The 25,390-nt window shown below is 51.1% G+C and overlaps 1 protein-coding gene across 3 annotated transcripts in view; it reads right to left on the bottom strand.

Moving 5' to 3' along the window:
* Axl (AXL receptor tyrosine kinase) overlaps nt 1-22,712 on the bottom strand; it is a 33,789-nt gene extending 11,077 nt beyond the window's left edge. Inside the window, exons 1-14 of one of the 3 annotated variants that reach the window (XM_052712130.1) lie at nt 22,437-22,712; nt 21,256-21,481; nt 20,857-20,957; nt 19,729-19,905; nt 13,844-13,924; nt 13,588-13,703; nt 9,817-10,027; nt 9,402-9,541; nt 8,702-8,852; nt 8,459-8,485; nt 5,788-5,920; nt 5,437-5,528; nt 774-869; nt 422-499 (exon numbers count right to left, since the gene is read on the bottom strand). In XM_052712130.1, coding sequence (XP_052568090.1) covers nt 422-499; nt 774-869; nt 5,437-5,528; nt 5,788-5,920; nt 8,459-8,485; nt 8,702-8,852; nt 9,402-9,541; nt 9,817-10,027; nt 13,588-13,703; nt 13,844-13,924; nt 19,729-19,905; nt 20,857-20,957; nt 21,256-21,481; nt 22,437-22,500 — 1,693 coding nt within the window. In that variant the 5' untranslated portion in view covers nt 22,501-22,712. The remainder of the gene's footprint in view (nt 1-421; nt 500-773; nt 870-5,436; nt 5,529-5,787; nt 5,921-8,458; nt 8,486-8,701; nt 8,853-9,401; nt 9,542-9,816; nt 10,028-13,587; nt 13,704-13,843; nt 13,925-19,728; nt 19,906-20,856; nt 20,958-21,255; nt 21,482-22,436) is intronic. The other 2 variants (XM_052712131.1, XM_052712132.1) reach the window with 2 other exon arrangements.
* Between the last annotated feature and the right edge of the window lie 2,678 nt (nt 22,713-25,390).

The following is a 25,390-nucleotide window of genomic DNA, read 5'->3' on the forward strand; positions in this document are numbered from 1 at the left end:
TTGAGGGAGAAGAGGGGAGAGGGCAGGCATCTCACCCTTTTTCTGCTTCCAGAATCACCTTGGAGCTATTGCAGGCCCATCAGGTTTCTGACTTGCCCAGGGAAGCCCTTGATTCTGTGTGCTCTCAACTTCTCACTGGCCATGGGCTCTGGCCACAGTTTCCTCCCTCTGCCCTTCAGCCTAGAGGTGGAAGTGACTTCCTGTTGTGGCTAATCTGTTTTGATGCCTCAGTTATTATGTCAATCTGACCTTCATTCAACGTGATAGCAGTGTTCCTGAATTCAATTCCTTTTTTTCAAGTGTCTGGCATGGGCTCCGTTTTCTAACTGACGCTTTCCCAGAGCATAGGAAAGAGTTTTGGGTTAGGGACGAGGGCCCTACACGCACACGCGCATGCACATGCACATGCCTACATACTCACTTTTCATTGTCTTTACGGCAACCTTGAGGATGGAGTCATCCTGATTGAGCTGGCCCTCCATCACCGCCCCGAACTCCCCTGTAGCAGAAGATAAAAGATATTGACCTCAGAGGGACCCGTGGGAATGGTTATTTCCTTCAGGTGGCTGAGAACTGGGGAGAGAGGAATCTCCGGGTTCTGGTGGATCGCGTGTGCGTGTGTGTGTGTGTGTGTGTGTGTGTGTGTGTGTGTGTGTGTGTGTGCGTGTGCGTGTGCGTGTGCGTGTGTGTGTGTGTGTGTGTGTGTGTGTGTGTGTGTGTGTGTGAGAGAGAGAGAGAGAGAGAGAGAGAGAGAGAGAGAGAGAGAGACTCACCTTCGCCCAGGGTCTTCCCCAAGGCCACCTTATGCCGATCTACCATGACATCTCGTAGTTTCTCCTTCAGTTCTTCGCTGATGCCCAGGCTGTTCACTGAAAAGAGGTGGACAGAGCCTCGTGGCAGGGTTGACGTTTAGGCAATATGTGCCAAGAGGGACATAGGCATTGTCGAGTCACTGAATTACTTCCACATTGGTTCAAAATTAGCTCCTGTCTCAAGCACTCAACCCATCCCAACTGCTGGAGCCTCTAAATCTGCTCCGTAGAAGGAAACACAAGGTGAAAACCTGGCCACAATCTTGCTCCAGTGGGCACCCTAATTGGTCAGTACTCTCTGTACGATCTGTTAAACACACAGTTCTTCAGAAGTTGGAGGTTACCAGCACAAAGGAACGACAAGCGTTTCAAGGACATGTAAAGTCTAATTAGCTAATCACCCAGACTTGATAATTACACACTATACACAAGTATCTAGTTATCTCCTTGTATTCCAGAAACTGTACTCCATAAATATAATTATGTGATTACAAAATAAGTAAGGCCAGGTATGGTATAACATTCCTCTAGTCCTCCCCGGGGAGAAAAAACAGGCAAATTGCTTTGAGCTTGAGGCCAGCCTGGGCTACATAAGGGGGCCAGTCTAAAAAACATATATCTTTATCACCTTGGGAAGCAGAGGCAGGCCTATCTCTGTGAGTTTAAGGCCAGCCTGGTCTACATAATGAATTTGAGGTCAGTGGGGGTTACATACTGAGGCCCTGTCTCAAACAATAAACCACTACCAACAACAAAACAATGCCGGGCGGTGGTGGCGCACGCCTTTAATCCCAGCACTTGGGAGGCAGAACCAGGTGGATCTCTGTGAGTTCGAGGCCAGCCTGGTCTACAGAGTTCCAAGACAGGCTCCAAAACTACACAGAGAACCCTGTCTCAAAAACAAACAAACAACAACAACAAAAAAAACCAAAACAAAATAGAATCCATAGTCTTCATATAAGAATACTATTAAGCCGGGTGGTTGTGGCGCACGCCTTTAATCCCAGCACTTGGGAGGCAGAGGTAGGTGGATCTCTGTGAGTTCGAGGCCAGCCTGGGCTACAGAGCGAGTTCCAGGAAAGGCGCAAAGCTACACAGAGAAACCCTGTCTCGAAAAACCAAAAAAAAAAAAAAAAAAAAAAAAACAATACTATTAGGTAGTACAAAGGACACTGTATTCAATTCATTAAAAAAAAAAAAAGAGTCTTAATATGCAGCTCAACCTAACCATGTTCCCAGCCCCTCACTGGGGGATTCTAGGCAGAGGCTCTACCACTAAGCCACCCCCCCAGCCCCTCACTGGGGTAGTCTAGGCAGGAGCTCTACTACTGAGCCACACTTCCAGCCCCTCACTAGAGGATTCTAGATAAGTGTTCTTTCTACTACTGAAGATTGGGCTACATCCCCAGACCCCTTTTTACTTTTTCTTTTGAGACAGTCTCACTAAGTTACACGGGCTAGCCTTGAACTCAACCTAGCCCAGGCAATCCTTAAACTTTTGATGTTCCTGGATTTAGCCTCCCATGATCTGCAACTGTGTCTCATTTAAGATCATAGTTTATTTTTAAAATTTTGTTTATATGTATGTAGGTATGGGTGTTTTGCCTGCATGTGTATCTGTGCACCATGTGATGCAGTATCCATGGAGGCCAGAAGAGGGCACCAGATACCCTGGCACAGGAGTCATAGATGTTTGTGAGCCACCATGTGGATGCTGGGAATCAAATCCAGGTCCTCTGGGAAGGCAGCAAATGCTCTTAACCAATGAGTCATCTTGCCAGCCCCTGACAATAGTTTTTAAAAAACACAATAACACACAACATATGTTCCTTTGACTACAGATTGTTGATGATATTATCACAGATCAGTGAGCCCAAGGGAAACTCCCTTGAAAGTTTATAGAAAATGAGGGTGCAAAAGAACAAGTAGCATCTTGGTATCACTGTGAAAATCACTTTGACCTCAGGAATGTCCAGCCCAGGTCTCAGGAACCTCTCGGGACCAGGCTCACGCTGCAAGAACTGCGGCTGTGTATTACTCCATCAGATCACTGCAGCCACGCTACTGCTGTTGCCTCCTCTTCTACATAAATGTCTTTCCCAGACCTTCCCAGCATCCCCTGGGACCCTGGCAGTCTGTGTGCTAGATCTAGACTTAGCTCTGTCCCTTTGTTCTCTGGATTTCAGTTTCCCCAGCTGGAAAACCGAGGCGCTTTAATGGGTGGTGCCTCTGAGGGTCACCCTCAGCTGGGACCTTCTGTGACTCTGTGATCTTAAGGGTCTTCGGTTCTAAGACCATATGATTTTCAAAATTATAAGTGCTAAGCATATTATTTTTCACACCAAGACTGAGTCTATAATTCTATTGTTTCTCATGTTTGATAATTCCAAGAGGCCATTTCTGGGTGTGGCAGAAGTATTGACTTCAAGTTGTATATGGTGACACACTTATGTAATCCCAAAATATGGGAATCTGAGGCAGGAGGATGGAGGAGAATTCCAGGCTAGCCTGAGCTACTGGTGAGACACTACCTCAAGAAGGCAACGGCATGTGAGTCTGTGGTACCCTGCTTGCCCAGCATAGGTAAGGCCCTGAGTTACAGCCCCAGGAAAGAGGGAAGAGAAGAGAGAGGGGAGGGGAGGGAGCTTCAGAACAAGTTGGAGGCAGTAGGATCAGAACTTTAAGAGAATCTTGGCTACACAGAAAGTTTAAGGGCAGCCTGAGACCCTATCAAAAATAAACGAAACCAAACAAAAATGACAGAACTGGCTGGGTTTAAATCTCACTTATTCGGGGCTGGAGAGATGGCTCAGTGTTTAAGAGCACCGACTGCTCTTCCAGAGGTCCTGAGTTCAATTCCCAGCACCCACATGGTGGCTCACAACCACTTGTAATGAGATCTGGTGCCCTCTTCTGGCCTGCAGGAACATATGCAGGCAGAATACTGTATACATAATAAATAAAATAAATAAATCTTTAAAAAAAAATCTCACTTATTCATTCGACAAGCTTCATGACACTGAGCAAATTGCTCAGCCACTCTATGCTACAGCTCCCTCATCTGTGAAGTGAAGGTGAGAACAGGCACCCATGTGCCTGTTTCGAGGATCAAATGAGGTGATGTGTATCGAATGCTTAGAAAAGTGTATGTGTGGGGGTGGGTGGGATGTCATGAAAGCTTAGAAAAGTGTAGGGGGGCCGGGCGGCGGTGGCGCACGCCTTTAATCCCAGCACTCGGGAGGCGGAGCCAGGCGGATCTCTGTGAGTTTGAGGCCAGCCTGGGCTACAGAGTAAGTTCCAGGACAGGCTCCAAAGCTACACAGAGAAACCCTGTCTTGAAAAAAACCAAAAGGAAAAAGAAACAAAAAAGAAAAGCGTGGGGGAATGTCACGCCATTGTCATCATCATCATCATCTCATGTCAGTATCATCCACCATCATTTTCTCCATCATCATCATCATCATCATCATCATCATCATCATTTCCCCAAGATCGTCTGGCTCTTAGATTTTTTTTTTTCCGAGACAGGGTGTCTCTGTAGTTTTGGTGCCTGTCCTGGATCTTGCTCTGTAGTCCAGGCTGGCCTCGAACCCACAGAGATCCGCCTGGCTCTGCCTCCCGAGTGCTGGGATTAGAGGCGTGCGCCACTGTCGCGCCCGGCTGGCTCTTAGATTTTGGTGTTCTTAAGATTTACTGTGTCTGAGATTCAATGACCCTAACCTGGTATGGCATGGTGGCCCATGTCCCAGTGCTCAGGAGGCAGAGACAGGAAGGTTGGAAGTTTGTGGCTGGCTTTGGTTACAGAGTGAGACTGTATTAGAAGGAGGAGGAGGAAGAAAAAGGAGGAGAAGGAGGAAGAGGAGGAGGAGGAGGAGGAGGAGGAGGAGGAGGAGGAGGAGGAGGAGAAGAAGAGGAAGAAGAAGAAAAGGAGGAGGAGGAAGAAGGAGAAGAAAGAATGAAAAAGAAAGAGCCAGAAAAGTCTCAGCGCTTGGGAGATTAGAGGCAAAAGAAGTTGAAGTTCAGCCTGAGCTTTGTCTCAAAACGAACAAAACCCCAAATACTTATTCGTTACGGTTAATATCAACCAGGCAGGATCTAGGATTACCCAGGCCACAGCCTCTATGCATGCGTTGGAGGGAGTTTCTGAACTAGGAATTGAGATGGGAAGACCCACCTTAAATGTGGGCTGCACTATTCCATGGGCCGGGATTCTGGACCAAATAAAAGGGAGAAATCGAACTGAGCATGAAGCCTTCATCTCTCTGTGCTTCCTGAGTGCAGACTGAAATTGACCAGCCACCTAATGCTCCAGCTGCCCCAGCCTTTCCTCATCACCATGGACTAGTCACACCCTCAAACTCTGAGCCAAAATTAACCCTTTCTTCTTGAAGCTGTTTTTGTCACAGGGGTTGAGAATACACAGCACCCTGCCTTCTATTGTTCCAAAGCTATGTGTGGTCCAGGCTTCACTGTCCCTACGGCCTGAGGCTCTAAAGACTTTGTGTTCTAAAGACCTTCAGAAACTTTTCTCTCATGCATCTGCAGAAACTCAGATCACCTACAGAGATTTTTTTTTTTTCAAGTGACTAGCCAATGCATGGAAGGAGATGTGGAATTCACTTACATGTGGCTTCGGTGGTCCGGCGACTGTAGGACTTTCGGACACGATACCTGACTACCAGTTCACCTCTTTCCATTGTTGGCTCGAATACCTCCCTGGAGGGAGAAGGGAAAAGGTGGGTCACGAACAGAACCTTCTGGAACCCTGTCCTTCTAGTGGGGACAAAAGCAGGCACCAGTACTCTCCCAACCCGTGTTGCTTTCTCCGCTAGTGTTTGCAGAGCACATCTTGAACCACCACCCTCTGCCTTCCATCTTTTCCACTTCACACACACACACCCTCCTCTTCGGTTTTCCGTGACTCCAGCCTCTCCATCCCTGTCCACGGGGCCTCTCCCATGGAGTTCTAACTCACCCATAGCGGGTCTCCTTCTTCCTCCGATGGACAAGGAACAGGGCCAAGATGAGGACACAGGCAGCGGCCACAACTGCTCCCAGCAGTACATACCACCAGGGCCACGAGAAGGCAGGAGGTGAGGGTTCACTCACTGTCAGGGGGTATGGGGGATAGATCATGGCTAAGGTCCCTGGATCCAGTTCCCTGGGGCCCAAGAAGGAGTGACATGGGAGGGAGGCTGGAGTGGAACTGGGTGGAAAGGGAGGGTCGGATGTGCCGACAGTGGGTGTGTGTGAAGGACGGATGAATGTGGGAGACAATCTGAAATAGTTACAGGGGACAAAGGGGAGAGAGTGGCAGGATAACTGTGCAAGGAAGTGACCTGGGTGTGGACAGGCAGGTGAGCGAGGGAGAGAATCCACACAGCGCAGGATAGTGCGTGGAGCACGGTGCAAGCAGCTCAAGGCTGGGGAGCGAAGAACTAAGGAATATCTCTGGGCGTGCTCAATGAGGAGAGGAATGAGAGAGAAATACAAGTGCAGAGGGGAAGTGTGTGTGTGTGTGTGTGTGTGCAAAGTGTGTGGCCACTGGAGGAGTTTGGGGGCACAAGGCAAATGAGAAACATCCACAGTTTTTGTTTTGTTTTGAGACAGAGTCAAAGGAACCCCAGGCTAGCCTCAAACTTAGTATGCAGCCAAGGACAACCTTTAACATCTCATCCTTCTGCTGGGGTTTCAGGCATGTACCATCATGCCTGGCTTATGTAGTGCTGGGGATGGGACCCAGGGCCTCATGCATGCTAGGCAAGCACTCTAGTAGCTGAGCTACATTCCTGTTTTTCCAGGAATTTTACCCACCTTAGTCCAAATGCCCTCGCCCTTTTTTTTTTTTCCTGCCTCTTTTTTTTTTTTCTTTTCTTTTTAGAGACAAGGTTCGTTGTAGCTCAGGAGGGCTTGAACTCCTAATTCTTCTGCCTCCATAGCTTCCAAGTGCTGGGGTTGCAAGTGTGTGCCACCATGGCAGGCTATGAGCAGTGATCTTTAGGAATGTGATTTAGCACCAAAAGAGTGTGCTGCAAACAAGCAAAATGTGTGAACTGGCAAATGAGGAGTATAGGAAGGGCATAAGGAAAGGATGAGCATAGAACAGAGCATGGAAGGACTCGAGTATAGTGTCGTGAGTGTGTGTGTGTGTGTGTGTGTGTGTGTGTGTGTGTGTGTGTGTGTGTGTGTAGGAGGACAGAGGGAGGACACAGAGAGGCATAGAGACAGAAAGATAACAGGACTGTTAAGGGCGAGGGCATTTGGACTAAGGTGGGTAAAATTCCTGGAAAAACAGCTATAAGGTATGGGACAGTTGTGGACTGTACATTTTTCTTTCTTTCTTTCTTTCTTTCTTTCTTTCTTTCTTTCTTTCTTTCTTTCTCTCTCTCTCTCTCTTTCTTTCTTCCTTTCTTTTTTTGGTTTTTCGAGACAAGGTTTCTTTGTGTAGTTCTGATGCTTGTCCTGGATCTTGCTCTGTAGACCAGGCTGGCCTCGAACTCACAGAGATCCGCCTGGCTCTGCCTCCTGAGTGCTGGGATCAAAGGCCTGCGCCATCGCCACCCAGCTGACTATACATTTTTCAGTGGATGCAATTGTGTCATGTGTGATGGATATAAGACACACACAAAGGCTGAGTATAGCTGGGCATGTCGGCGCATGCCTTTGGGCCCAGTATTCAGGAGGCAGAGGCAGAGGCAAGCATAAAGTTTCAGGCTAGCCTGATTTACATACAGAGTTCCAGGCTAGCCAGGGGCTACATAGTGAGACCCCGTCTCAAAAAAGGAAAAGTTGAGTATGCAATGGGCATGTGTAAGGAATGAAGGGTTATAATGGGGCTGGAGAGGAGGGTGGATGAGGTAGAAGTATGAGCAGATATATGAAGGGCATTTAAAGAAAGTGAGTTGCGTTCTAAGCGGCGGCTGTAATAATGCTAGGAGGGCACTATGGGAATACGAAGAATGTCTGACAATTGCTGAAGAATATTTGAAAGAGAGCACCCCTCCCCTTCCTTCTCCTCCCTTTTCCTTTTTTCTTCCCTTCTCTCCTTCCCTCCTTCCCTCCTTCCTTCCACTGTTCTGTCTATTCATCCCTCAGACTTTCCAACCATCCATCCATTTATCCATTAGCCTGTCCATATATGCATTCATCTATGTGTATAACAGTTCACACTCCATATGCCCATATATCCATCCATCTATGCATCTACCTATCCTTCAATTTTTTTTTTCTTTGTGGAGACAGGGTCTCACTATGTGGTTGGCCTGGAACTCACTGTGTAGACCAGGCTGGCCTCGAACTTACAGAGATCTGCCTGTCTCTGTCTCCTAAGTGCTGGGATCAAACTCACTTTGTGTGCCACGGTGCCTGGCTATCCTTCAGTCTATCTCTCAACCCAGTCTCCACAAACTCATCCATCCACCCAACATCTGTTCATTTACTCCTCACATACCCGTGCGTCTGTGAATCTATCCACTCAACCACACCACTCACTGGGCCATTCTAGGCACCTCCATCAAGGACCACAGAAGCCAAAGAAGAGGAAGATTAGAGCAACGTGCTTGGGAAGCATGAAGGGGGGCGTGAAAAGTACACGCCCTCACTGCATGTTGATGTGGGGGAGAGAAAGGGGGTACAAAAGCCCTTACCCAGATGGTGGAGTGGTTGTCCTTGCCCTGTGAGGAGAGAGGACAGAGGGGAGATGTGCTCAGAGAGGGCGAGGCCGCCATGATACAAGTGAAGGGGTTGAGGGAGGCTCTGTGTTAGGCTCAGGGTAGGAACAGAATCTAAGTTGGGGGAGCACTCAGAGGCATGGGGAGCAAGTCAAGGGGGCCAGGAAGAGGCAATCCTAAGGGCAGCTGGAAGAGGCCTGGGCATGGCTTTGGAGTTACCTGGCCGCCAGGGCTCCAGGGGCACAGGAAGACTCCAGGGCCCATCCCCAGCAGAGGTATAGGCTGCCACAGACACAGTCAGGTTAGCTACAGGCCTGTCCCCCCGAAGTTCCAGGATCACCTCTTGCTTTAGTCCTATGTCCATAAGTACCTAGGAAGTCCAGAGGTGACATCAGGATGGACGTTTGGGTCCAGAACTCCTAAGACTTCGGCCTCAGCTCTGTCCATCACCCTCAGGCCCTCATCTCCACTTCTCTCCACATCTCTAGCCCCACGCACTCTGGAATGTCAGCTGCATAGGGCAGGGACTCTGTCTTATTCCTGGCCATATCTTTAGCGTCTCAGACAGTGCTTGGCACCAGGCACAGCTCAGCATTTGTTGAAGAACTGATACCTTATCTTTTCATTTCCATCCAACCCCTCCTAACTTCCCATTCCCTCTCTCCACCTTGGGGTGTAGCTAGCCCAGATAAAACATTTGTATAAATTAGGGAAGCACTCCTTCCTTAAGATGCTGTAAAACTTACAGTTCCCAAGCTCCACAAGGTTCTTTTACAAACAGACATTCCGCAGCCCATTCCTTGTGGACCCCTTTAGGATCCCCGGAATTCGCACCGCTGCCTACGTCTGCTTTTTTCATCTCTTCCCCATCTCCCTCTTCCCACAACCATTCCACCCTAACCCAGCCAGCAGCACCCACCTCAGGGGTGTCCTGGCTTCGATATGCCAGCCGGTACCCTAACAGGGTGCCCTGCAGGGGCACTCTTGGCTCCTGCCAACGCACGAGGGCCTGGCTCCCATTCCGCATGGCGCTAACGTTCTCGGGGGGGCCCAAGGGCACTGGAGGACATGGAAGAGGGAAGCTGGTACCCCCACCTCTTTCTGACCCCCTCCCCTGTTCCCAGGAAGTGGGGCAGGTTGCAAAGAGCATACGCGTGGGCAATTCGTGCAGGCCTTCCATGAGCGGAAGCTCAGGGAGAGATCTGGAGAGAGGCCAGTGGGCAGAGTTCAGGGGTCAGCGGCTGGACATGTGGGGTAAAGGGGTGAGAGGAGAAGGTCGGGGTGGCACCAATAAAGCAGAGCTCAACGGCATCTTCCTCCCAAGACCTTCTTACCTCCCTCCGTGGTCTCCACAGGAAGCCAGTGGGTCCAGGGCGAAGGGCCCTGGCTGCTGGTGCAGGATACCCGGATGTGATATGGGGTGTGAGGAAGGAGCTTTTCCAGCCGAAGCTGGTGAGGGGGCACAGATACTTGCCACGCAAGGGGCTCTTCTGGAGGATCTGGCTCTCCCAGCCAGACGCCCACCCCATCGTCTGACAACACAGCCTGAGGATGGGGAAGGACAGGAGGACCAGAGAATAGTCACACCACTCTTGATTGTGGTCCTAGCGTAACTATACAAGTTTACAAGAATATGTGGGTCTCTGAGTGTGTGTCTGTGTGTGTGTGCGTGTGCATTTGCCTCTGAGCCTGCATGCATCTCTGTGTGTCCACGCGCATGTGTGCTGTGACTTCACAACAGAAGAACATGAACATCCAGATTTGCAAAGCTAAGGAACCATACGGCCACACCATCTGTGTCTTGCCACTTGGAAAAGCTACCTCTGGCAACTCCTTTTTGCCCTTTCTGAGCCTCGGTTTCCTCATTTAGAGGTCCAGAGATGCCTTGAAAGGTTGTTTAGAGATGAAATGGACAAGCCGAAGGAGTGGCTCAGTGGCAGAACACTTGCCCAGCGCACACACTGGAACCTCCAGCATCACACAGAAAAACATCCTTAAGCAAAGTCCCCCAAGCAACAACAAAAAGACCAGACCAACCAACCAACCAAACAAACAGATTAAATGCAGTTGTGTAGCTGGTGTAGTCACACACACACCTATAATCCCAGCTCTCAGTGAGGCAGGAGGCTCAGCAGTTCAAGGACAGCCTGGACTACATCATGAGATCTTGTTTTGGGGTGAGGGGGGTGGGGCGGGGGGAAATCAGGGCCAGCTGGTGGTGGCCCACGCCTTTAATCCCAGCACTAGGGAGGCAAAGACAGGCAGAGCTTGTGAGTTCAAGGCCAGCCTGGTCTACAGATCGAGTTCCAGGACAGTCAGGGCTACACAGAGAAATACTATCTCGAGAAAACAACAACAAGAACAAAAGAAACAAAGAAAAATCCAGTCTCCAGATCTTGTCCCCTATTGAGTGACAAGGGGACTCTACTTGTCATATGTCAAAGTTTAAAGACATGTAGACTAGTTTGTTTATACACAATAATATCAATTTGCCCCCTCCTTGACTTCTTTTTTTCTGAAATAGGGTGTCACTATGTATCCCTGGTTGGCCTGGAACTTGCTACATAGACCAATCTGGCTTCTAACTCAAAAGAGATCCACCTGCCTCTGCCTCCCCAGAGGCAGAGACTAAAGGTATGTTCCACTATGCCTGGTGTTTTTATTGTTATTATTATTATTATTAATAATTTAATAGTTGTTTATTTGTGAGTGTATGTCTGTTACAGGACAACTTGTGGGAGTCAGTTCTCTCCTTCTACTATGCTTGGGTCCCAGGAATTAAATTCAAATCATCAGGCTTGGCAGCCAGCACCTTTACCTGCTGGGCCATCTTGCTGGTCCCACATTGTTTGTTGAGACAGGGTCTCTCGATAGGACCTGGGGCTCACTGATGGGGCTAGGCTGGCCAGGCAATGAGTTTCAGGGATCCCCCATCTCCATCTGCTCAGCACTGGTATTACAATGCGTTCCACTACACTCAGCTCTTTCGTGTGGGTTCTAGGGATCATGTTTTCAAGCTTGCATGCTAAACACTGTACCGACTGAGACACACCCCCAACCCCCTTTTAGGCACCACTGAAGATGAACCCAAAGGTCTCATCCATGCCAAGCCAATATTCTACCACTAAATCCTACCTCAGCCCCCAAAGTCAGTATTTTTCAAGTACCTACTTTGTGCCACGTCCCTTGTTAAGCCTGTTTATGGATAAACACATCCAATTCCTCTTCTCCACTTATAGGCTCAATTCTTTGTCTCATTCCAATTTTACAGATGGGGAGGTTGAGGCCCAGAAATTCAGTAGCTTTCCCAAAGTGACCTAGTCCCCAGAGAGGGTGACATTGACACTCCAAGATCTGAAGAGGCAGGCCAGTGATGGGTAGCAAGAGGGGACGAGCCTGCTCTCTGACCTACAGTGACAGACAGGAAGAGGAACCTCTGCCAGGACAAAGGGGAGATGAGTTCAGACAGTGGGCTCAAACCCACTCCCACTTCTCTTTTCCCTGGGACAGCCCTGACCCTCCCTCAGGAACTGTCCAGCCTGAGCCTGTGGGCAGCAGGAAGTGAGACCTGGAGAGGGAAGAACACACACTTCTGCTTCTCTCTGGACCCTGCATGGATGTGGGTAGGAGTGCAGCTGACCTGACATCTGAGGTCTTTCAAGTTGGTGAGACGCCAGGATTCAACCTCAGTTTTGTTCTTCTAGCTAGGGCGGCAGGCCACTTTCCTTTTTGGACCTCTCAGTTCCATACCGTGAAAGGGAAACCCGTCCTGGTAGATTCTAGGCAGGGGCTCTACCACTGGGTCACTCCTCCAGCCCCTCACTGGGGGATTCTAGGCAGGGGCTCTACCACTGACCCACACCCCCAGCCCCTCACTGGGGGATTCTAGGCAGGGGCTCCACCACTGAGCCACACCCCAGCCCCTCACTGGGGGATTCTAGGCAGGGCTCTACCACTGAGCCACACCCCAGCCCCTCACTGGGGGATTCTAGGCAGGGGCTCTACCACTGAGCCACACCCCAGCCCCTCACTGGGGATTCTAGGCAGGGGCTCTACCACTGAGCCACACCCCAGCCCCTCACTGGGGGATTCTAGGAAGGAGCTCTACAACTGAACTACACCCCCGGCCCGTTACTGGGGGATTCTAAGCAGATGCTCTACCATTGAGCCATGTCCCCAGCCCCTCACTAGGGATTCTAGGCCTGGGTTCTACCACTAAGCCATACTTTCAGCTTTTAAAATCTTTTATTTTGAGATAATCTTGCTATGTTGCGCAGGATAGCTTTGAACTCTCCATCCTCTTGCTCCCAAATGCTGGCTTTTTAGGCCTGTACCATTATAACTGGGCTGTTATATATTCCATCGAACAGCCTCATCTGTCTGGCCTATGCTAGGCAACAGTTAGGCGACCATGTGACTAACAGCACTGTCCTCAGAGAGCCCAAACGCCAGAGAGGGACAGACCTATGCCAGACAGCGACAACCTAGCGTGGTGAGGGCGAAGACAGTAAGCATAGTGCTGTGACAGGAGCAGCTACAAGTCCTGCTGGCTCAGAGTTCCTAATCTGGTAAAGTCAATACCACTAACCCTAAAAAAATGATAAAACCAGCCCAGCAGTGGTGGCGCATGCCTTTAATCCCAGCACTCGGGAGGCAGAGCCAGGCGGATCTCTGTGAGTTCGAGGCCAGCCTGGTCTACAGAGCGAGATCCAGGACAGGCACCAAAACGACACAGAGAAACCCTGTCTCGGGAAAAAAAAAATAGATAAAATCAGTTACTAGTCTGTAATACGTCCCCAGATGCTTTTTTAAGTTGGCTACTTGCCTTCATTTACTGAATTCTCATTCCTATCTCATAAATATTACCATCGTGCCCATCTTACAGATGGGAGAACTGAGGCCCAGAATGGTTATGGGATTTGCTCAAATTCACACAGCCAACAGGTGAAGTGGGGATTAAAATCCAGGACAGCTGGATTACCTGGTGTCTCTTTTGTTTCCCCACACTCAGTGGAAGGGCTGGTTTTTCATAGGGAAGATGTGGGCCTGTGGGTGTGGGTGGGAGGAGGGCTGAGAAGGAAGGGATCAAAGTCAGAGGGTCTCACCTGCAGGTTGCAGTGCGTAAGCGGGTAGATGCCACTCAGGCCAGGGGTCCAAGCTACCTCTAGCTCCGTGGGCTGTCTGGAAACCACATGGAGATGGTGAGGCCTCTGGGGAAGCACTGTGGGCAGATGAGGGAAGGCTGATTCTTAGAAACCTTTCCCTGAAGCTCTCCACATTCCCTCTGCCTTCTCTGGTCCAGCCACCTTCCCCAGCCCACTGCTACCATCAAGATTCCTGAATCCTCTTGCTGGTTGGTACCTGTGATAGTGGCTGTGCGGGATGTGGTGACTCCCTTGGCATTGTGGGCTTCACAGGAGAAAGAAGATGTCTTGTTCAGGCCTGGGGAAGAATATGAGAAAGCAGTCTAGTGTCAAGTGGGGGAAGGGGAGACTCCCAGGCTATGAGGAGCCCCCACACCTTGCCTGACTTGGCCAGGTCAGGCCAGTCCATCTAGTATTTGCATGGAGTGGGAGTGTGGGGGCAAGAGAACAACATGTTAGGAACACAGATTCCATTCCCAGACACCAGTCCTATGCCTCACTACATGAACATACATGGCCCACATAGGCTAACATAATTACAAGCCATTGTATCCAGATAGTGGCCCACACGGTCACATATACACACATTTGGGTACACACAGAAACACACATGCTTATGTACACATAGGCAGACACACACACACTCAACTCACACAGGCCCATGAAGTGTTCACATCTGCCTAGCCAGATGGTTTACACCTGTCATTCCAGATGACCGGCAAGCTGAGGCAGGAGGATCTCAAATTCAAGCCTGCCTGGAAGAATGAGCACAAGACTCTGTTTCAAAATCAGACAATAAAAAAAAACAGATCAGAAGGGGCTGGAGAGATGGCTCAGTGGTTAAGAGCACTTACTGCTCTTGCAGGGGACCTGGGTTCAGTTTCCAGCACCCACATGGCAGCTCACAGCTGCCTGTCATTCCAATTTCAGGGGATGTGATGCCCTCTCTGACCTCCACTATCACACCATGCACGTGGTCCACACACATACACTTAGGCACACACACACACACATACATATAAAAGAAGTAAGTACTGAAAAAAAAAAAAAGCAAGATTCTGGATGTAGCTCACTGGTACTTTCCTATAGTGTGAAGGCCCTGGGTTCAATCCCCGTTGCTTCAGATAACGGGGGGCCAGGCCCTGGTACACACGTACCAACATATCAACACATACTCACACAGGCCTACACAGATTTATAGAGAGACACAAACATAAACACACACTTAAGAACGGAAGTGTGTGGCATGTACAAGTGTTGGCGCATTGATAAATTTGTCCCCTACACCTGCTGTATTGGCTCGGTCTGCTACCGACACACTGGCCTTCTCTCTCTCTCTCTCTCTCTCTCTCTCTCTCTCTCTCTCTCTCTCTCTCGCACATGCACAGTCTTCCCACAGATGCTCATGTGATTTCCCCTGCCTTCCTTTATGTTTCTTCTCGGATGACACTCCTAAGTTACCCTGTTCCTGACTAGTCTGTGTAGAATTGGAACCTGCCTCTATATCTGCCCCCTCCCAAGAATCACGCTGCTTAGGGCTCTCCCTCAGTAGAATGTCCATTCTAGGAGAGCAGGGATTGTCTGTTTAAGTAGCCCTACGGTGGCAGCATGGCCTGGCACACAGTAGGTGCTCCACAAATGTCTGTTGAATGAGTGAGTGAATTTTTAAGAAGATTTATTATTAGTGTGTGCATGTGTGTATGTGTGTGTGCCTGCCACAGGTGTTCAGGTGCCCTCAAAGGCCAGAAGAAGGCATGGGATTCCTAGGAGCTCTAAGTTCAGGAGAGTGTGAGTTGGCCCATTGTAGGTGCTGGGAAATGAACTCAAGTCCTCTGCAAGAGCAGCAGGTACTCTTATTGGCTAAACCATCTCTCCAGACTGAATCTTTTGGATTAAGTCGAGAGCCTCGCACATGCTAATCCATTGCTCTACAGGTGAGCCACACCCCATCTCTTCCCTGACAGATTTAGGCAGATACTCGCTGCCCAGCTACAACCCCAACCTTCATTTTACTTTTTGGAGATAGGATCTCACTGAGTGGGCCCAGACAGGCTTGAGGAGACCCTGGAACGCAGAAGGGCTTTGAACATGAAATCCTCCTTGTCTCAGCCTCTGGAGTAGCTGGGATTACAGGCAGGCAAAACCAAGCCTGATAGGCAAATGAACTCATGCGAGTACATCTGTGTTTCAGTGTGTAAGGGGAGCCTGTACAACGTAACAGGCAAGCAAGCCAGTTAGTGCATTTTGAATAAACATTGTCTGGGAGAGATTTGTGGGCCAAAGGCATTTGTCCGAGTCTCTTGTTTCGTCTCTGTTTGTGTGTCCACCCCTTCTTTGTGTATACCTGTGTCACTACCGTGCACACACAAAAAAGTACAACTACAAACACCCTAGACACAAGCGCGTAAACAAGCAGATATGCAATACCGGTTTATGCAGGGTTCCCGATACACTCACGTGAGTGTGGCAGATGAGTGAAGGCTCTAGTATTATTGAGCCTGTAATTCTGAGCGTGGTGGATGTGGATGTGCGTGCGTCCGCCCATCTGTTTCATGGCTCGTGTAAGTCGGGGGACATAGTGTACTCGTATGATTCTGGCATCTGCATTTGTGCGAGCGCCGCGTTCCTTCCACCTGGTATTTTGGAGGGTGGCCTCGCTAGCCAGACACAAAGTTTCCTTTTCTCAGACTGCAGAGGGAGTGGAACCGGGGAAAATCCGTCTCGAAGGCCGGAAGGAGGTGGGCAGGGAAGCGCCCTAAGCCGCGGCTGCCCTGGCGGGCTGCCGTTCCCGCCAAGGTCAGGTGCCGGCGCCGCAGCCCCCGCGGCCGGAGAAGAGATGCGTGGCCCAGGGAGGGCGGCCGGAGGGGGCGAGCGCTGGGTCGCGTCCAGCCACCTGGCACGTGGAGGCCACTACACAGGAGTTGGCGCCCCAGGCCAGTCGGAGCAGCCCCGGGGCAAGGGAGGGGGGCGTTAGTTCTGGAGCTCTGTTCTGTTCCAACCGCAGCATTCCTGCCCCCGCCTGAGTCACGGGGCGCCCCCCCCCACCTTCCACTTCCGGCCTCTCCTGGGGGTGCACAGCGTGGGATTCCCCATTCTCAAGTCCCGGAGGCTGCATCTCAAATAAGGACTCTAGGATGAACCAAGGGATCTGGGACCCCCATCCTCTTCTCCTGGATTCCACTGCTCCACAAGAGCCTGTGGACTCCAGATGTGTTTTCCAGATGTACTGCCCCGCCCCCACCCCATCCGCTCACCCCCACCCTTGGCTTTTCTAAGGGAATGAGAGATGGAGAGAGAAGAGGACACGCCCTGACTCAGATAGAGAGGGACAGAGAGGCATACACACTCACAAACTGACAAAATTCCTTCACAAAGCACCCTCCCCTCCCCCGACAGTGAATCACTCTTAAATACACAGGGTCCGTTATTAGCACAAATATAAACACAGAAAAGCAGCACTGGCTAAGCTATACACCGTTCACAGGGCGGATGCTGTCCCAAACACAGTGACATAAATGCCCTGGGACTTACTGGTAAACACATGGGGGCTGACAATGAGGCATAGCCGCCCACCCCTACCCCCCCCACACACATGAGCCAGTGTGGGGAGGAACATACAAACACCAAGTCCAACTGCACACATCCACTGTAAACGCCTGGCCAAACAGTCTACACAGACGTTAATACCGACAAACGAACCTCTGCAGACTTAGGCATTGAACCCCCAAACAACACATGTCAGCCCTGACAAGGACAGACAAATAGATACAAACCAGGAAGCAATAAAAGTTAATGTTGACTCCCTCAACCACCACACCATACCCCCAAGAGAGGGGGTGGAGAGCTCGGAGCCTTAATCTGTGCCCACACACAGACAAAGATGGGTGAGAAAACAGTTATTGCGTGGCCACAGTGGCCCTCTGTAGAGACTGCAAGAGAGTGACGTTGCCACACATGCATGGGTTGGCACAGACACATGAGGAACAGGTGAGTTCCTGGGGTTCGGGCACTAAGAATCAGGGGGAGTCAGTAATAAGGAGACCCCGGAGAGAGCAGAAGCACGTTGATACTCTGCTACCAATCTCAGCCTGTCTTTTTGTCTCTCCTTTGGTACATACTAAGACACAGAATTTCATGCTGGCAGTCATACTTTTCCTTCGACAGTCAATAAGAAACACATCAACTTAAGTCATACAATCCATCTTCCCTCTCCCTTTGGAGACAGGGTCTTGTGTGGCCCTGGCTGGCCTGAAATTTGTAATCCTCCTGGAGTGCTGGGATTACAGGCACAAACTGCCATGCCCCGTGTGACTTATTGATTCTGCCAGGGAACAGGACCTCACATCACGACATACATCCGCAGGTGCACTGCTGTGAGCCGTCGCCTTAACAGACAGAAGTGTTCAAGCTAGCCCCATAGTGTCAGCAGCTCTGGTCTCACACAATGCCAACAGCCATGAACACAGGACACAGAGGGAAAACATATAAACGTCAACGTTGATGTTTAGTGACACCTACAGAAACACACTCCGAATTGAAACACACAGAAACTGGCCCCCACTAAGACATACTCCCCTACAAAGCAGTCAATACTGATGGATATGCTGATTCAGGAGGACAAGGCTACGTGTATAGACGCTCCCCTTCCCAACCACACACCTTCAGAGTTCCTCATCTCTTTGCAGGTGCTGCCGTTCCGGTCATAACACACTGATAGACACATGAGACCCTCTCACAGTTGTGTGCCCCATTTCTCCCCTCCCCCCTTCTTGTCCAGCCAGGCTGACTCAGGCCCTATTCCTATTCCTACCAGACCACTCGAGCCACAGGCCTGAGTCACCCCTCTGGGGGCCAGCACGCTCATCACACTTCCTCGCACACTCAGGGCTCCCAGAATGCTGAGAATGTGAGCCCTTCCCGCCACATTGAAGGACCCCTCCCCACCTCTCCTGAAAGGCAGCAGGTGGAGTTTAGGAAACTGTTACTCTTAGGGTTTGGCTGCTTCCCCTGATGAGTTATCCCCATGTTTGTGTCTCCATCTCTTCTTCTTTAGTAAGGGACACTCTATGTACAAGGTCCCCCCAGCCATGTCTCTGACAACCATGTGACCCTAAGCAAAATGCCCCCTTTGTATAGTACAGAAAGGGAGGGTCACTCTGAAATAGGGATCCCATCATTCAGACCACATTATCATGTGTCTCTCCATGCTGGACCACTTCAGTGGCCTGTTCACTTTTAGTTTTCCTTCCTCCCTGTCCCTGATTTTTTTTTTTCCCTTTTCTTGAGACAAGGTCTTCTATAGCCCAAGCTAGCCTCAAACTCAGTATGTAGTCAGGGCTAGCTTTGAACTCAATATACAGTTGAGGATGGTCTGAAACTTCCGGTACTACTGCCTCCACCACCCACGTGATGACAGGCATACACCACCAAGTATGGGATGCTCTGAATGGATGCAGGGCTTCGTGTCTGCTGGGCAAGCATTCCATCAAATGAGCAACATCCTCTGCCCTTTGTTTTTCTTTATTGACAGGGTCTCACACCATAACCCAGGCTGGCCTAGAACTCACTATGTCATCTAGACAGACCTCAAACTGGTAACAATCCTTCTGCCTCAGCTTCTCAAATTCTGGGATTACAGGTATGAACCTCCATCTTGTCTTCTCTGTTTTTCTCTGTTGCTCACTTTCTCTCCCTCATTCTTCTCTGGGTTCTGTTTTCCCAGGAACCCTTGCTGAGCAGAGACCTCCTCCCCTTGGTTGAGGCCCAGGGGACACTTCCGGGCACGAGGTGGGCAGGTTGAAGGAGGAGGTGGATGGAGGAGGGTATTGGTTAGTTCTGATGCCCTGCTTGGGTCAAGGGCTAACAAAGGAGCAGCAGGCCTACACACTTCGGCCACTGAACAGCTTAGAGGAAATTTGGGACAAAGAATGCTATTCAGAGAGAGGCTGGGGTGAACAGAAACACACACAGAGAAGCAGTGAGCAAGGGATGGAGAAACAGAGGGATGAAAAACAGACAGACAGAAATAAGGCAGAGGAAGGACAGGTTGACAGCACGGTGAATGAAGGGCACTCCCCGGCCTTGGTCCACACTCAGACTCACCTGGAGCTTGCAGACTGTTTTGAGAGCTGTGGCTCATGATGGGGGAAAGGGGAACAGCATCTTGAAGCCAGAGTAGTTTCACGGGTTCAGGGGGTCCCTGGGCCTGGCAGCTTAGGTTGAAGGGGGTATTGGCTGGCACAGCTTTGTCTTCAGGCTCCTCCAGGAAGTATGGGAGACCTGGGAAGTTGGTGGTGGAAGCTGAGTTCCCTCTGAACCTCTCAGGGCCCAGATTATCATTAGGCTATTGGAGGTGCTAAACACTAGATCCACCCTGCAGCTTGTTGGCTTGTCCCTTCTGTCTGGTCCCTCAGGACACCTGAGTCACCTTCAGATGTCTGACCCTTTATGCTTCTATGCCTAGGACCATGCTTCCAACATCTGGTTCCGTCTATGCCTGACCACCTTGGGCAGTTTCCAGAGCATGTGAGAGTATCACCTCTTCTCTTGTTTTCTCTTCCTCCTCCTCCTCCCCCACTTCCTCCCCTTTCCTCTTTCTTCTCTCTCTCTCTCTCTCTCTCTCTCTCTCTCTCTCTCTCTCTCTCTCTCTCTCTCTTTCTGTTCTGTTGCTGTTATTGTTTGTTTTTCTGAGACAAGGTCTCTCTACATAGCTCTTGCTGTCTTAGAATTCACTCTGTAGACCAGGCTGGCCTTGAACTCACAGAGATCCACCTGCCTCTGTCTCCTCAGTGCTGGGATTAAAGGCGTGCGCCAACATGGCTGACTGACTCTTCTCTTTTTGAGACAGGGTCTTGCTTTGTACCACAGACTGGCCTCAAACTACAGATCCTCCTGCCTCAGCCTCCTGAATGTGGCAAATTTATGTGTGTATCACCATGCCTGGCTTGCCTTGTATCGTTTTACTAATGAAGAAATGATGTGCTTGAAGTGATGTGTCTCTAAACGCAGGCATATCCTGCTCCAAGTGCTTCTTTTGATCCTCCAGGACATTCAAAATCTCCCCAAATGTTCTCCCCTCTGGGACATAGAATTTCCCTTAGACCAACATAATTGATGGCCTCCCAAGCCTTTTCAACCCCCCAAGATTCCCTACATCTCTATCTAGGCTTTATGTCCTGATGGAAAGACTCTACGTTCTATCCCTTCAGAAGCTCTGACCTGAGGACTCACCTTCCAGCCCTACATAGCCAGGCTGAGACACGAAGGTCCGTCCTTCCAGGTACACCATACACTGGTACTCTCCTGCATCTGCAGGTTGCAGGGAGGAGATTCTGGAAGGGAAGAGGAGGGACAGAGAGGCTTGGGGTTAGGACTCAACACTGGGAAGGTCAGCAGAACTGAAAGAGGGGGTCTGAACAGGAAACTCATAGAAGGCTGAAATAGGTACTATTTTTAGCTCATTTTTACAGAAGAGGAAAATGAAACCCAGAGGTCATATCGCAAGCTCAGAGCCACATGGCCAGTAAGTGGTCAAGTGGAGATTCCCAACCCAGGCAGAGTGGCTGCCCAGTGGCTTTGTGTGGAAGGACTGTATGCGTGAGGATCACTGGTCAGGGACGGGTGCCACACCTGAGCTGACTGATGACCTTCCATTCATCTTGCCAGTCTTCACCCAGAGGCACCTGGGTCTGGGTGTTATCAGCCAGTTCTAAGATCTGTCCATCTTGAAGCCACAGCACCTCAGGAGGTTCTCCCTGGACCTGGAGCTCACACCGAAGGGTTCCTGTGAGTCCTCTGGCACCGGTGATATTCCCTGGGTTCCCCACAAATGGGCTGTCAGCCTCAGTCTGTGTGTCTGCCAGGCGAGATGGAGAGGAGTGTGTTTAGGAACCCCCCCCCCCCCCCCACAGTTCACTGCTTCTCTCTTCTACCTTTTCTGTCTGCCCACCCCTGCCAGGACCCTACATAGTTGTAGAATGATCTCGGGGGGGGGGGGGCAGGGGGAGTTAGAGGCATGGGGGAGGATGGAAGTCTTCCCAGGGGACTGAGGTCGGTTTCCATCCCATGTCCAGTCTGTTAGGAGGAAGGCCTGGGATCTGGCAGCCTCCCACGCCCTGGACTGCCTGGCAAGGCCGGTCCCTGCCATTCCGGTCTCCAGGGACTTCACAGTCTGGGCTGGGAGATAGAGGAAAAGAAAACGGAGCAGGGAAAGGAAGGAAAGGGAAGGGAAGCGAAGGGAGGGAGGGAGGGAGGGAGGGAGAGAGAGAGAGAGAGAGAGAGAGAGAGAGAGAGAGAGAGAGAGAGAATACTCCAGCAGGGTGAGAACAAGTGGTTGAGGGGTACAGCAGTGACAAGGGGGGCCCAGGACTCCCAAGCCCTCCTCCTTCAGTCTGCCTCTGTATTTGTTGGGGGAAAGATCCCTTCCTGTCATCTACCCCCACCCCCAGTTCTGTCCCTCTCCTCAGGACCCAGATTCATCAGCCCCCAGCCCTCCCTGCCTCAGCTTCTTCCTTCTGTCTTTCCTCCGGGTCCATCTTCTGTTTTGTGTCTTTCTGGTCCTCCCAGTTTCTGTTTTTTGTCTTTCTGGTCCCCTCTCAGTTGCTTTCCCTAACATCCCCCCCACCCCACCCCACCCCCGTCTGTGTCTTTCTGTCTCCCCCCCACTCCAAGTCAGCTCTCTGTCGTCCCGAGGAAACTCCCTAAACTAGCCCAGCACCCCCAACACCTGCTAGCCAGCCCCCACCCCCCTCACTCCCCCTGCCCTGTGTCCCATCAGCGGGTGTCTGCCTCAGTGAGTCCCCATCACTCACCCTTAGGAGCCGCACACCCCCAGCACCATAGCGCCAAGCACCAGGCCAGCGGGACCCTGCCCATCCTCAGGACACCACTACTGCAATCGATGCCAAACTTTCTTCCGAAGTTGATGGGCACCTCTCTCGGGAAGGGGGCAGGGCCGGGTTGTCCCCGGCCCTCCCCCCAGCTCTGGGCTCCTGGGATTTGGCACTGCCCGCCTGGCACAGCGGGAGCCCCTCGGCTGGCTCAACTCCTCCGCAGTTAGCTGTCTTCCCGGCTACCCTGCCTCATACTCTCCCTCCCAGACTTCTTTCCCCGCCCCTGGCTCCCCCTCTGCCTCCGCCCACTAGGGCCCCAGCCCAGGGGCCACTGGGACTCGGAGGGGTTAACGAAAAGAGAAGAGTACTGGATCGGCCTCGTCTTAAAGGGGCCTTGGCGCCTTGGAGAGAGGCTGGGGAGGTGGAAGACCTTTGTAAGATCTTTGTGGCTGATGGTGGCTGAGGGCCGATCCTGGGCTGGTGAGTTAGGAGAATGGGCGCTGTCCCCCTGGACTCTCTCAGGGTCTGGTAAACATTCCTGCAGAATTTCCACTCCTCTCAGCCCAAGACGCTCCCCTTTTGGGCCTCCACCCTCAGCCCAGCCTCCCAGGCCTCCCTTCACTCCCCTCACACTCATGGCAGCTTGAACAAGGACATACACAATCTCTCTCTCTCTCTCTCTCTCTCTCTCTCTCTCTCTCTCTCTTCCTCCCTCCCTCCCTCCCATGGCATTGACACAGAAGCCGGGACAGGTAGAGACACGCAGTGGCATGCTGCCTGCCCACATATACCCTCAGATGAGCTGGGTCAGGCGTTTGCATGCTGGAGAAGTCTTACAAATGGAAGATCACTGCGGGATGGGCATACCCAGGATTGGGGCACTCATCTAAGGAGACGTCAACGCTCACATCCACAAAAGCCCACTTGAACACAGTAACAGGAATCCAGAGGTGGCTGCAGCCTGGAGTGGGAATTCCAGCCCTATCCCAACCCGGCAACAACTACGGGCAGCGGGCACACGGCTATCTTCCTGTGTCTCAGTGTGTCCAGCTGTAAGATGGGAATGAGGACAGCCCCTGCTAATGTAGCAGGCTAGTGCGAGAATGATCTAGGTCAAAGTGCAGTGCAGTTCCTTGCACGTGGGTAGCCCAGCTGACAAGGTGCCCAGGATTTTTGGCATCCCATTGTCTCTCTCTGCACTTGCGCTGTTTGCTCCTCAGGGAACCTTGTATCCAGCCCTTGCAGATCTGGGGCCAGGACTCTGGCTCTGATGCCTGTCTACTGTGCCTCTAGGTATTTGCCATAGAGGCTGTGTTCAGAAGGCCTCTAGCACCTAACTCTCTTCTCCATGAACCGGGGCACTGCTTTATTAGAACTGTTTTTATATATTTATATACACTTTATTTATTCTTGTTTTATATACATTGGTGGTCTGCCTGTGTGTGTGTGTCTGTGTGAGGGTGTCAGATTTTGGAGTTACAGACAGTTCCGAGCTGTCATGTGGGTGATGGGAATTGAACCCCGGGTCCCCTGGAAGAGCAGTCAGTGCTTTTAACCTCTGAGCCATCTCTTCAGCCCCGTAACTGATTTTGATGACCTCAGAATTCTGTTTTGCCTCCTGATGTCTCTCCTCCTTTCCCCTTCTCCACATCCACTACTCTCTTCTACTTCCTCTCTCCCTCCCTCAATCTATCTCTTGCTTAGGATCTAGGAGGATGTTTCTGAGCCAGGCCTCCTTTTAACCATGTTTAACCCTGTCTGCTCCCTAGCCATGACTCCCCACTGCCCTGAGGATGAACTCCAAGCTCCCCAGCTGCTCACTCAGGGTCCTAACTCTAACCATCATTCTATTTGTGACTCCCTCTAGTGATCACCCCAGCATCGGATTCACCCGCCGCCGCCGGCGGTCTGGGCCTTGGGGTCCTTCTGAACACTCAGCATGGGTGCTGGGATTATAAAGTTCCATGGAGAACTCTCTCTTGCTCAGCTCCCTCTCCACCACCTCACCCTGGTCTAGTCTTGTCCTCTGCCACCTGGGTCCCAGCTGCAGTTTCCTCCTTGGGTGGCCTGAGTCTGTGGGTTCTTCTGACACGTTTCCCACTTAGCAGTCACAGGGTATTTTCTAATCCCACATCTGACCCGTTCCTTCTCCCACCCCCCTCCTCTTTCCCCCTGCCAGCTAGCTGTAGCCCCACTTCTGCCTCAGCCTTTCAGATAAAGCCACAAGTTTGTTACAGGTACCCCTCATATCCACTCAACCCTGGCCTCACCTCCGTGAGCAACTTTCTTTTCCTCACCCGAAGAACCTCCCTTCACACCTTGGAGCATCCTTCTGTGGAGTTTGGTCCCACGCTCCTATGCATCCCTCAACCCACCTGCTTTCTCCCCTCTCTACGGCACCATTGCCAGCCCCTTCCAGTCTAACCTAGCTGCACTCCCACAGTATGCTGCTCACTCTCAACACCTTTCTGTTCCTTTTGTTGAGATGGTCTCACTATATTGCCAAGGCTGGTCTCAACCTCCCAATCCCCCTCGCTTCAGCCTCGGGAGTGCCGGGTTGACCGGCCGGCCGGGTGTGCGCCACCACGCCCAGCTTGCCCTGTGCTTTTCCTTTGGCAGCATTTCCTGTGGATTGTCATTATGGGTTTATTGCATGATTCTCTGTTTTCTCTCTTCTCTCTGACCTGTGGGCTCTGGGAGGACAGACTGGGGCTATCTCAGATGCTGCTGTAACCCATGGAAAAGGCCTGCCACACTGTGGACTGCTAATAAAGATGGCATCAGCCGGGCGGTGGTGGCGCACGCCTTTAATCCCAGCACTCGGGAGGCAGAGCCAGGCGGATCTCTGTGAGTTCAAGGCCAGCCTGGACTACAGAGTGAGTTCCAGGAAAGGCGCAAAGCTACACAGGGAAACCATGTCTCAAAAAAAAAAA

This window comes from Peromyscus californicus, unplaced genomic scaffold (genome assembly GCF_007827085.1).
Source record: "Peromyscus californicus insignis strain IS unplaced genomic scaffold, ASM782708v3 Scaffold_4__1_contigs__length_199733344, whole genome shotgun sequence".
Lineage (NCBI taxonomy): Eukaryota > Metazoa > Chordata > Mammalia > Rodentia > Cricetidae > Peromyscus > Peromyscus californicus.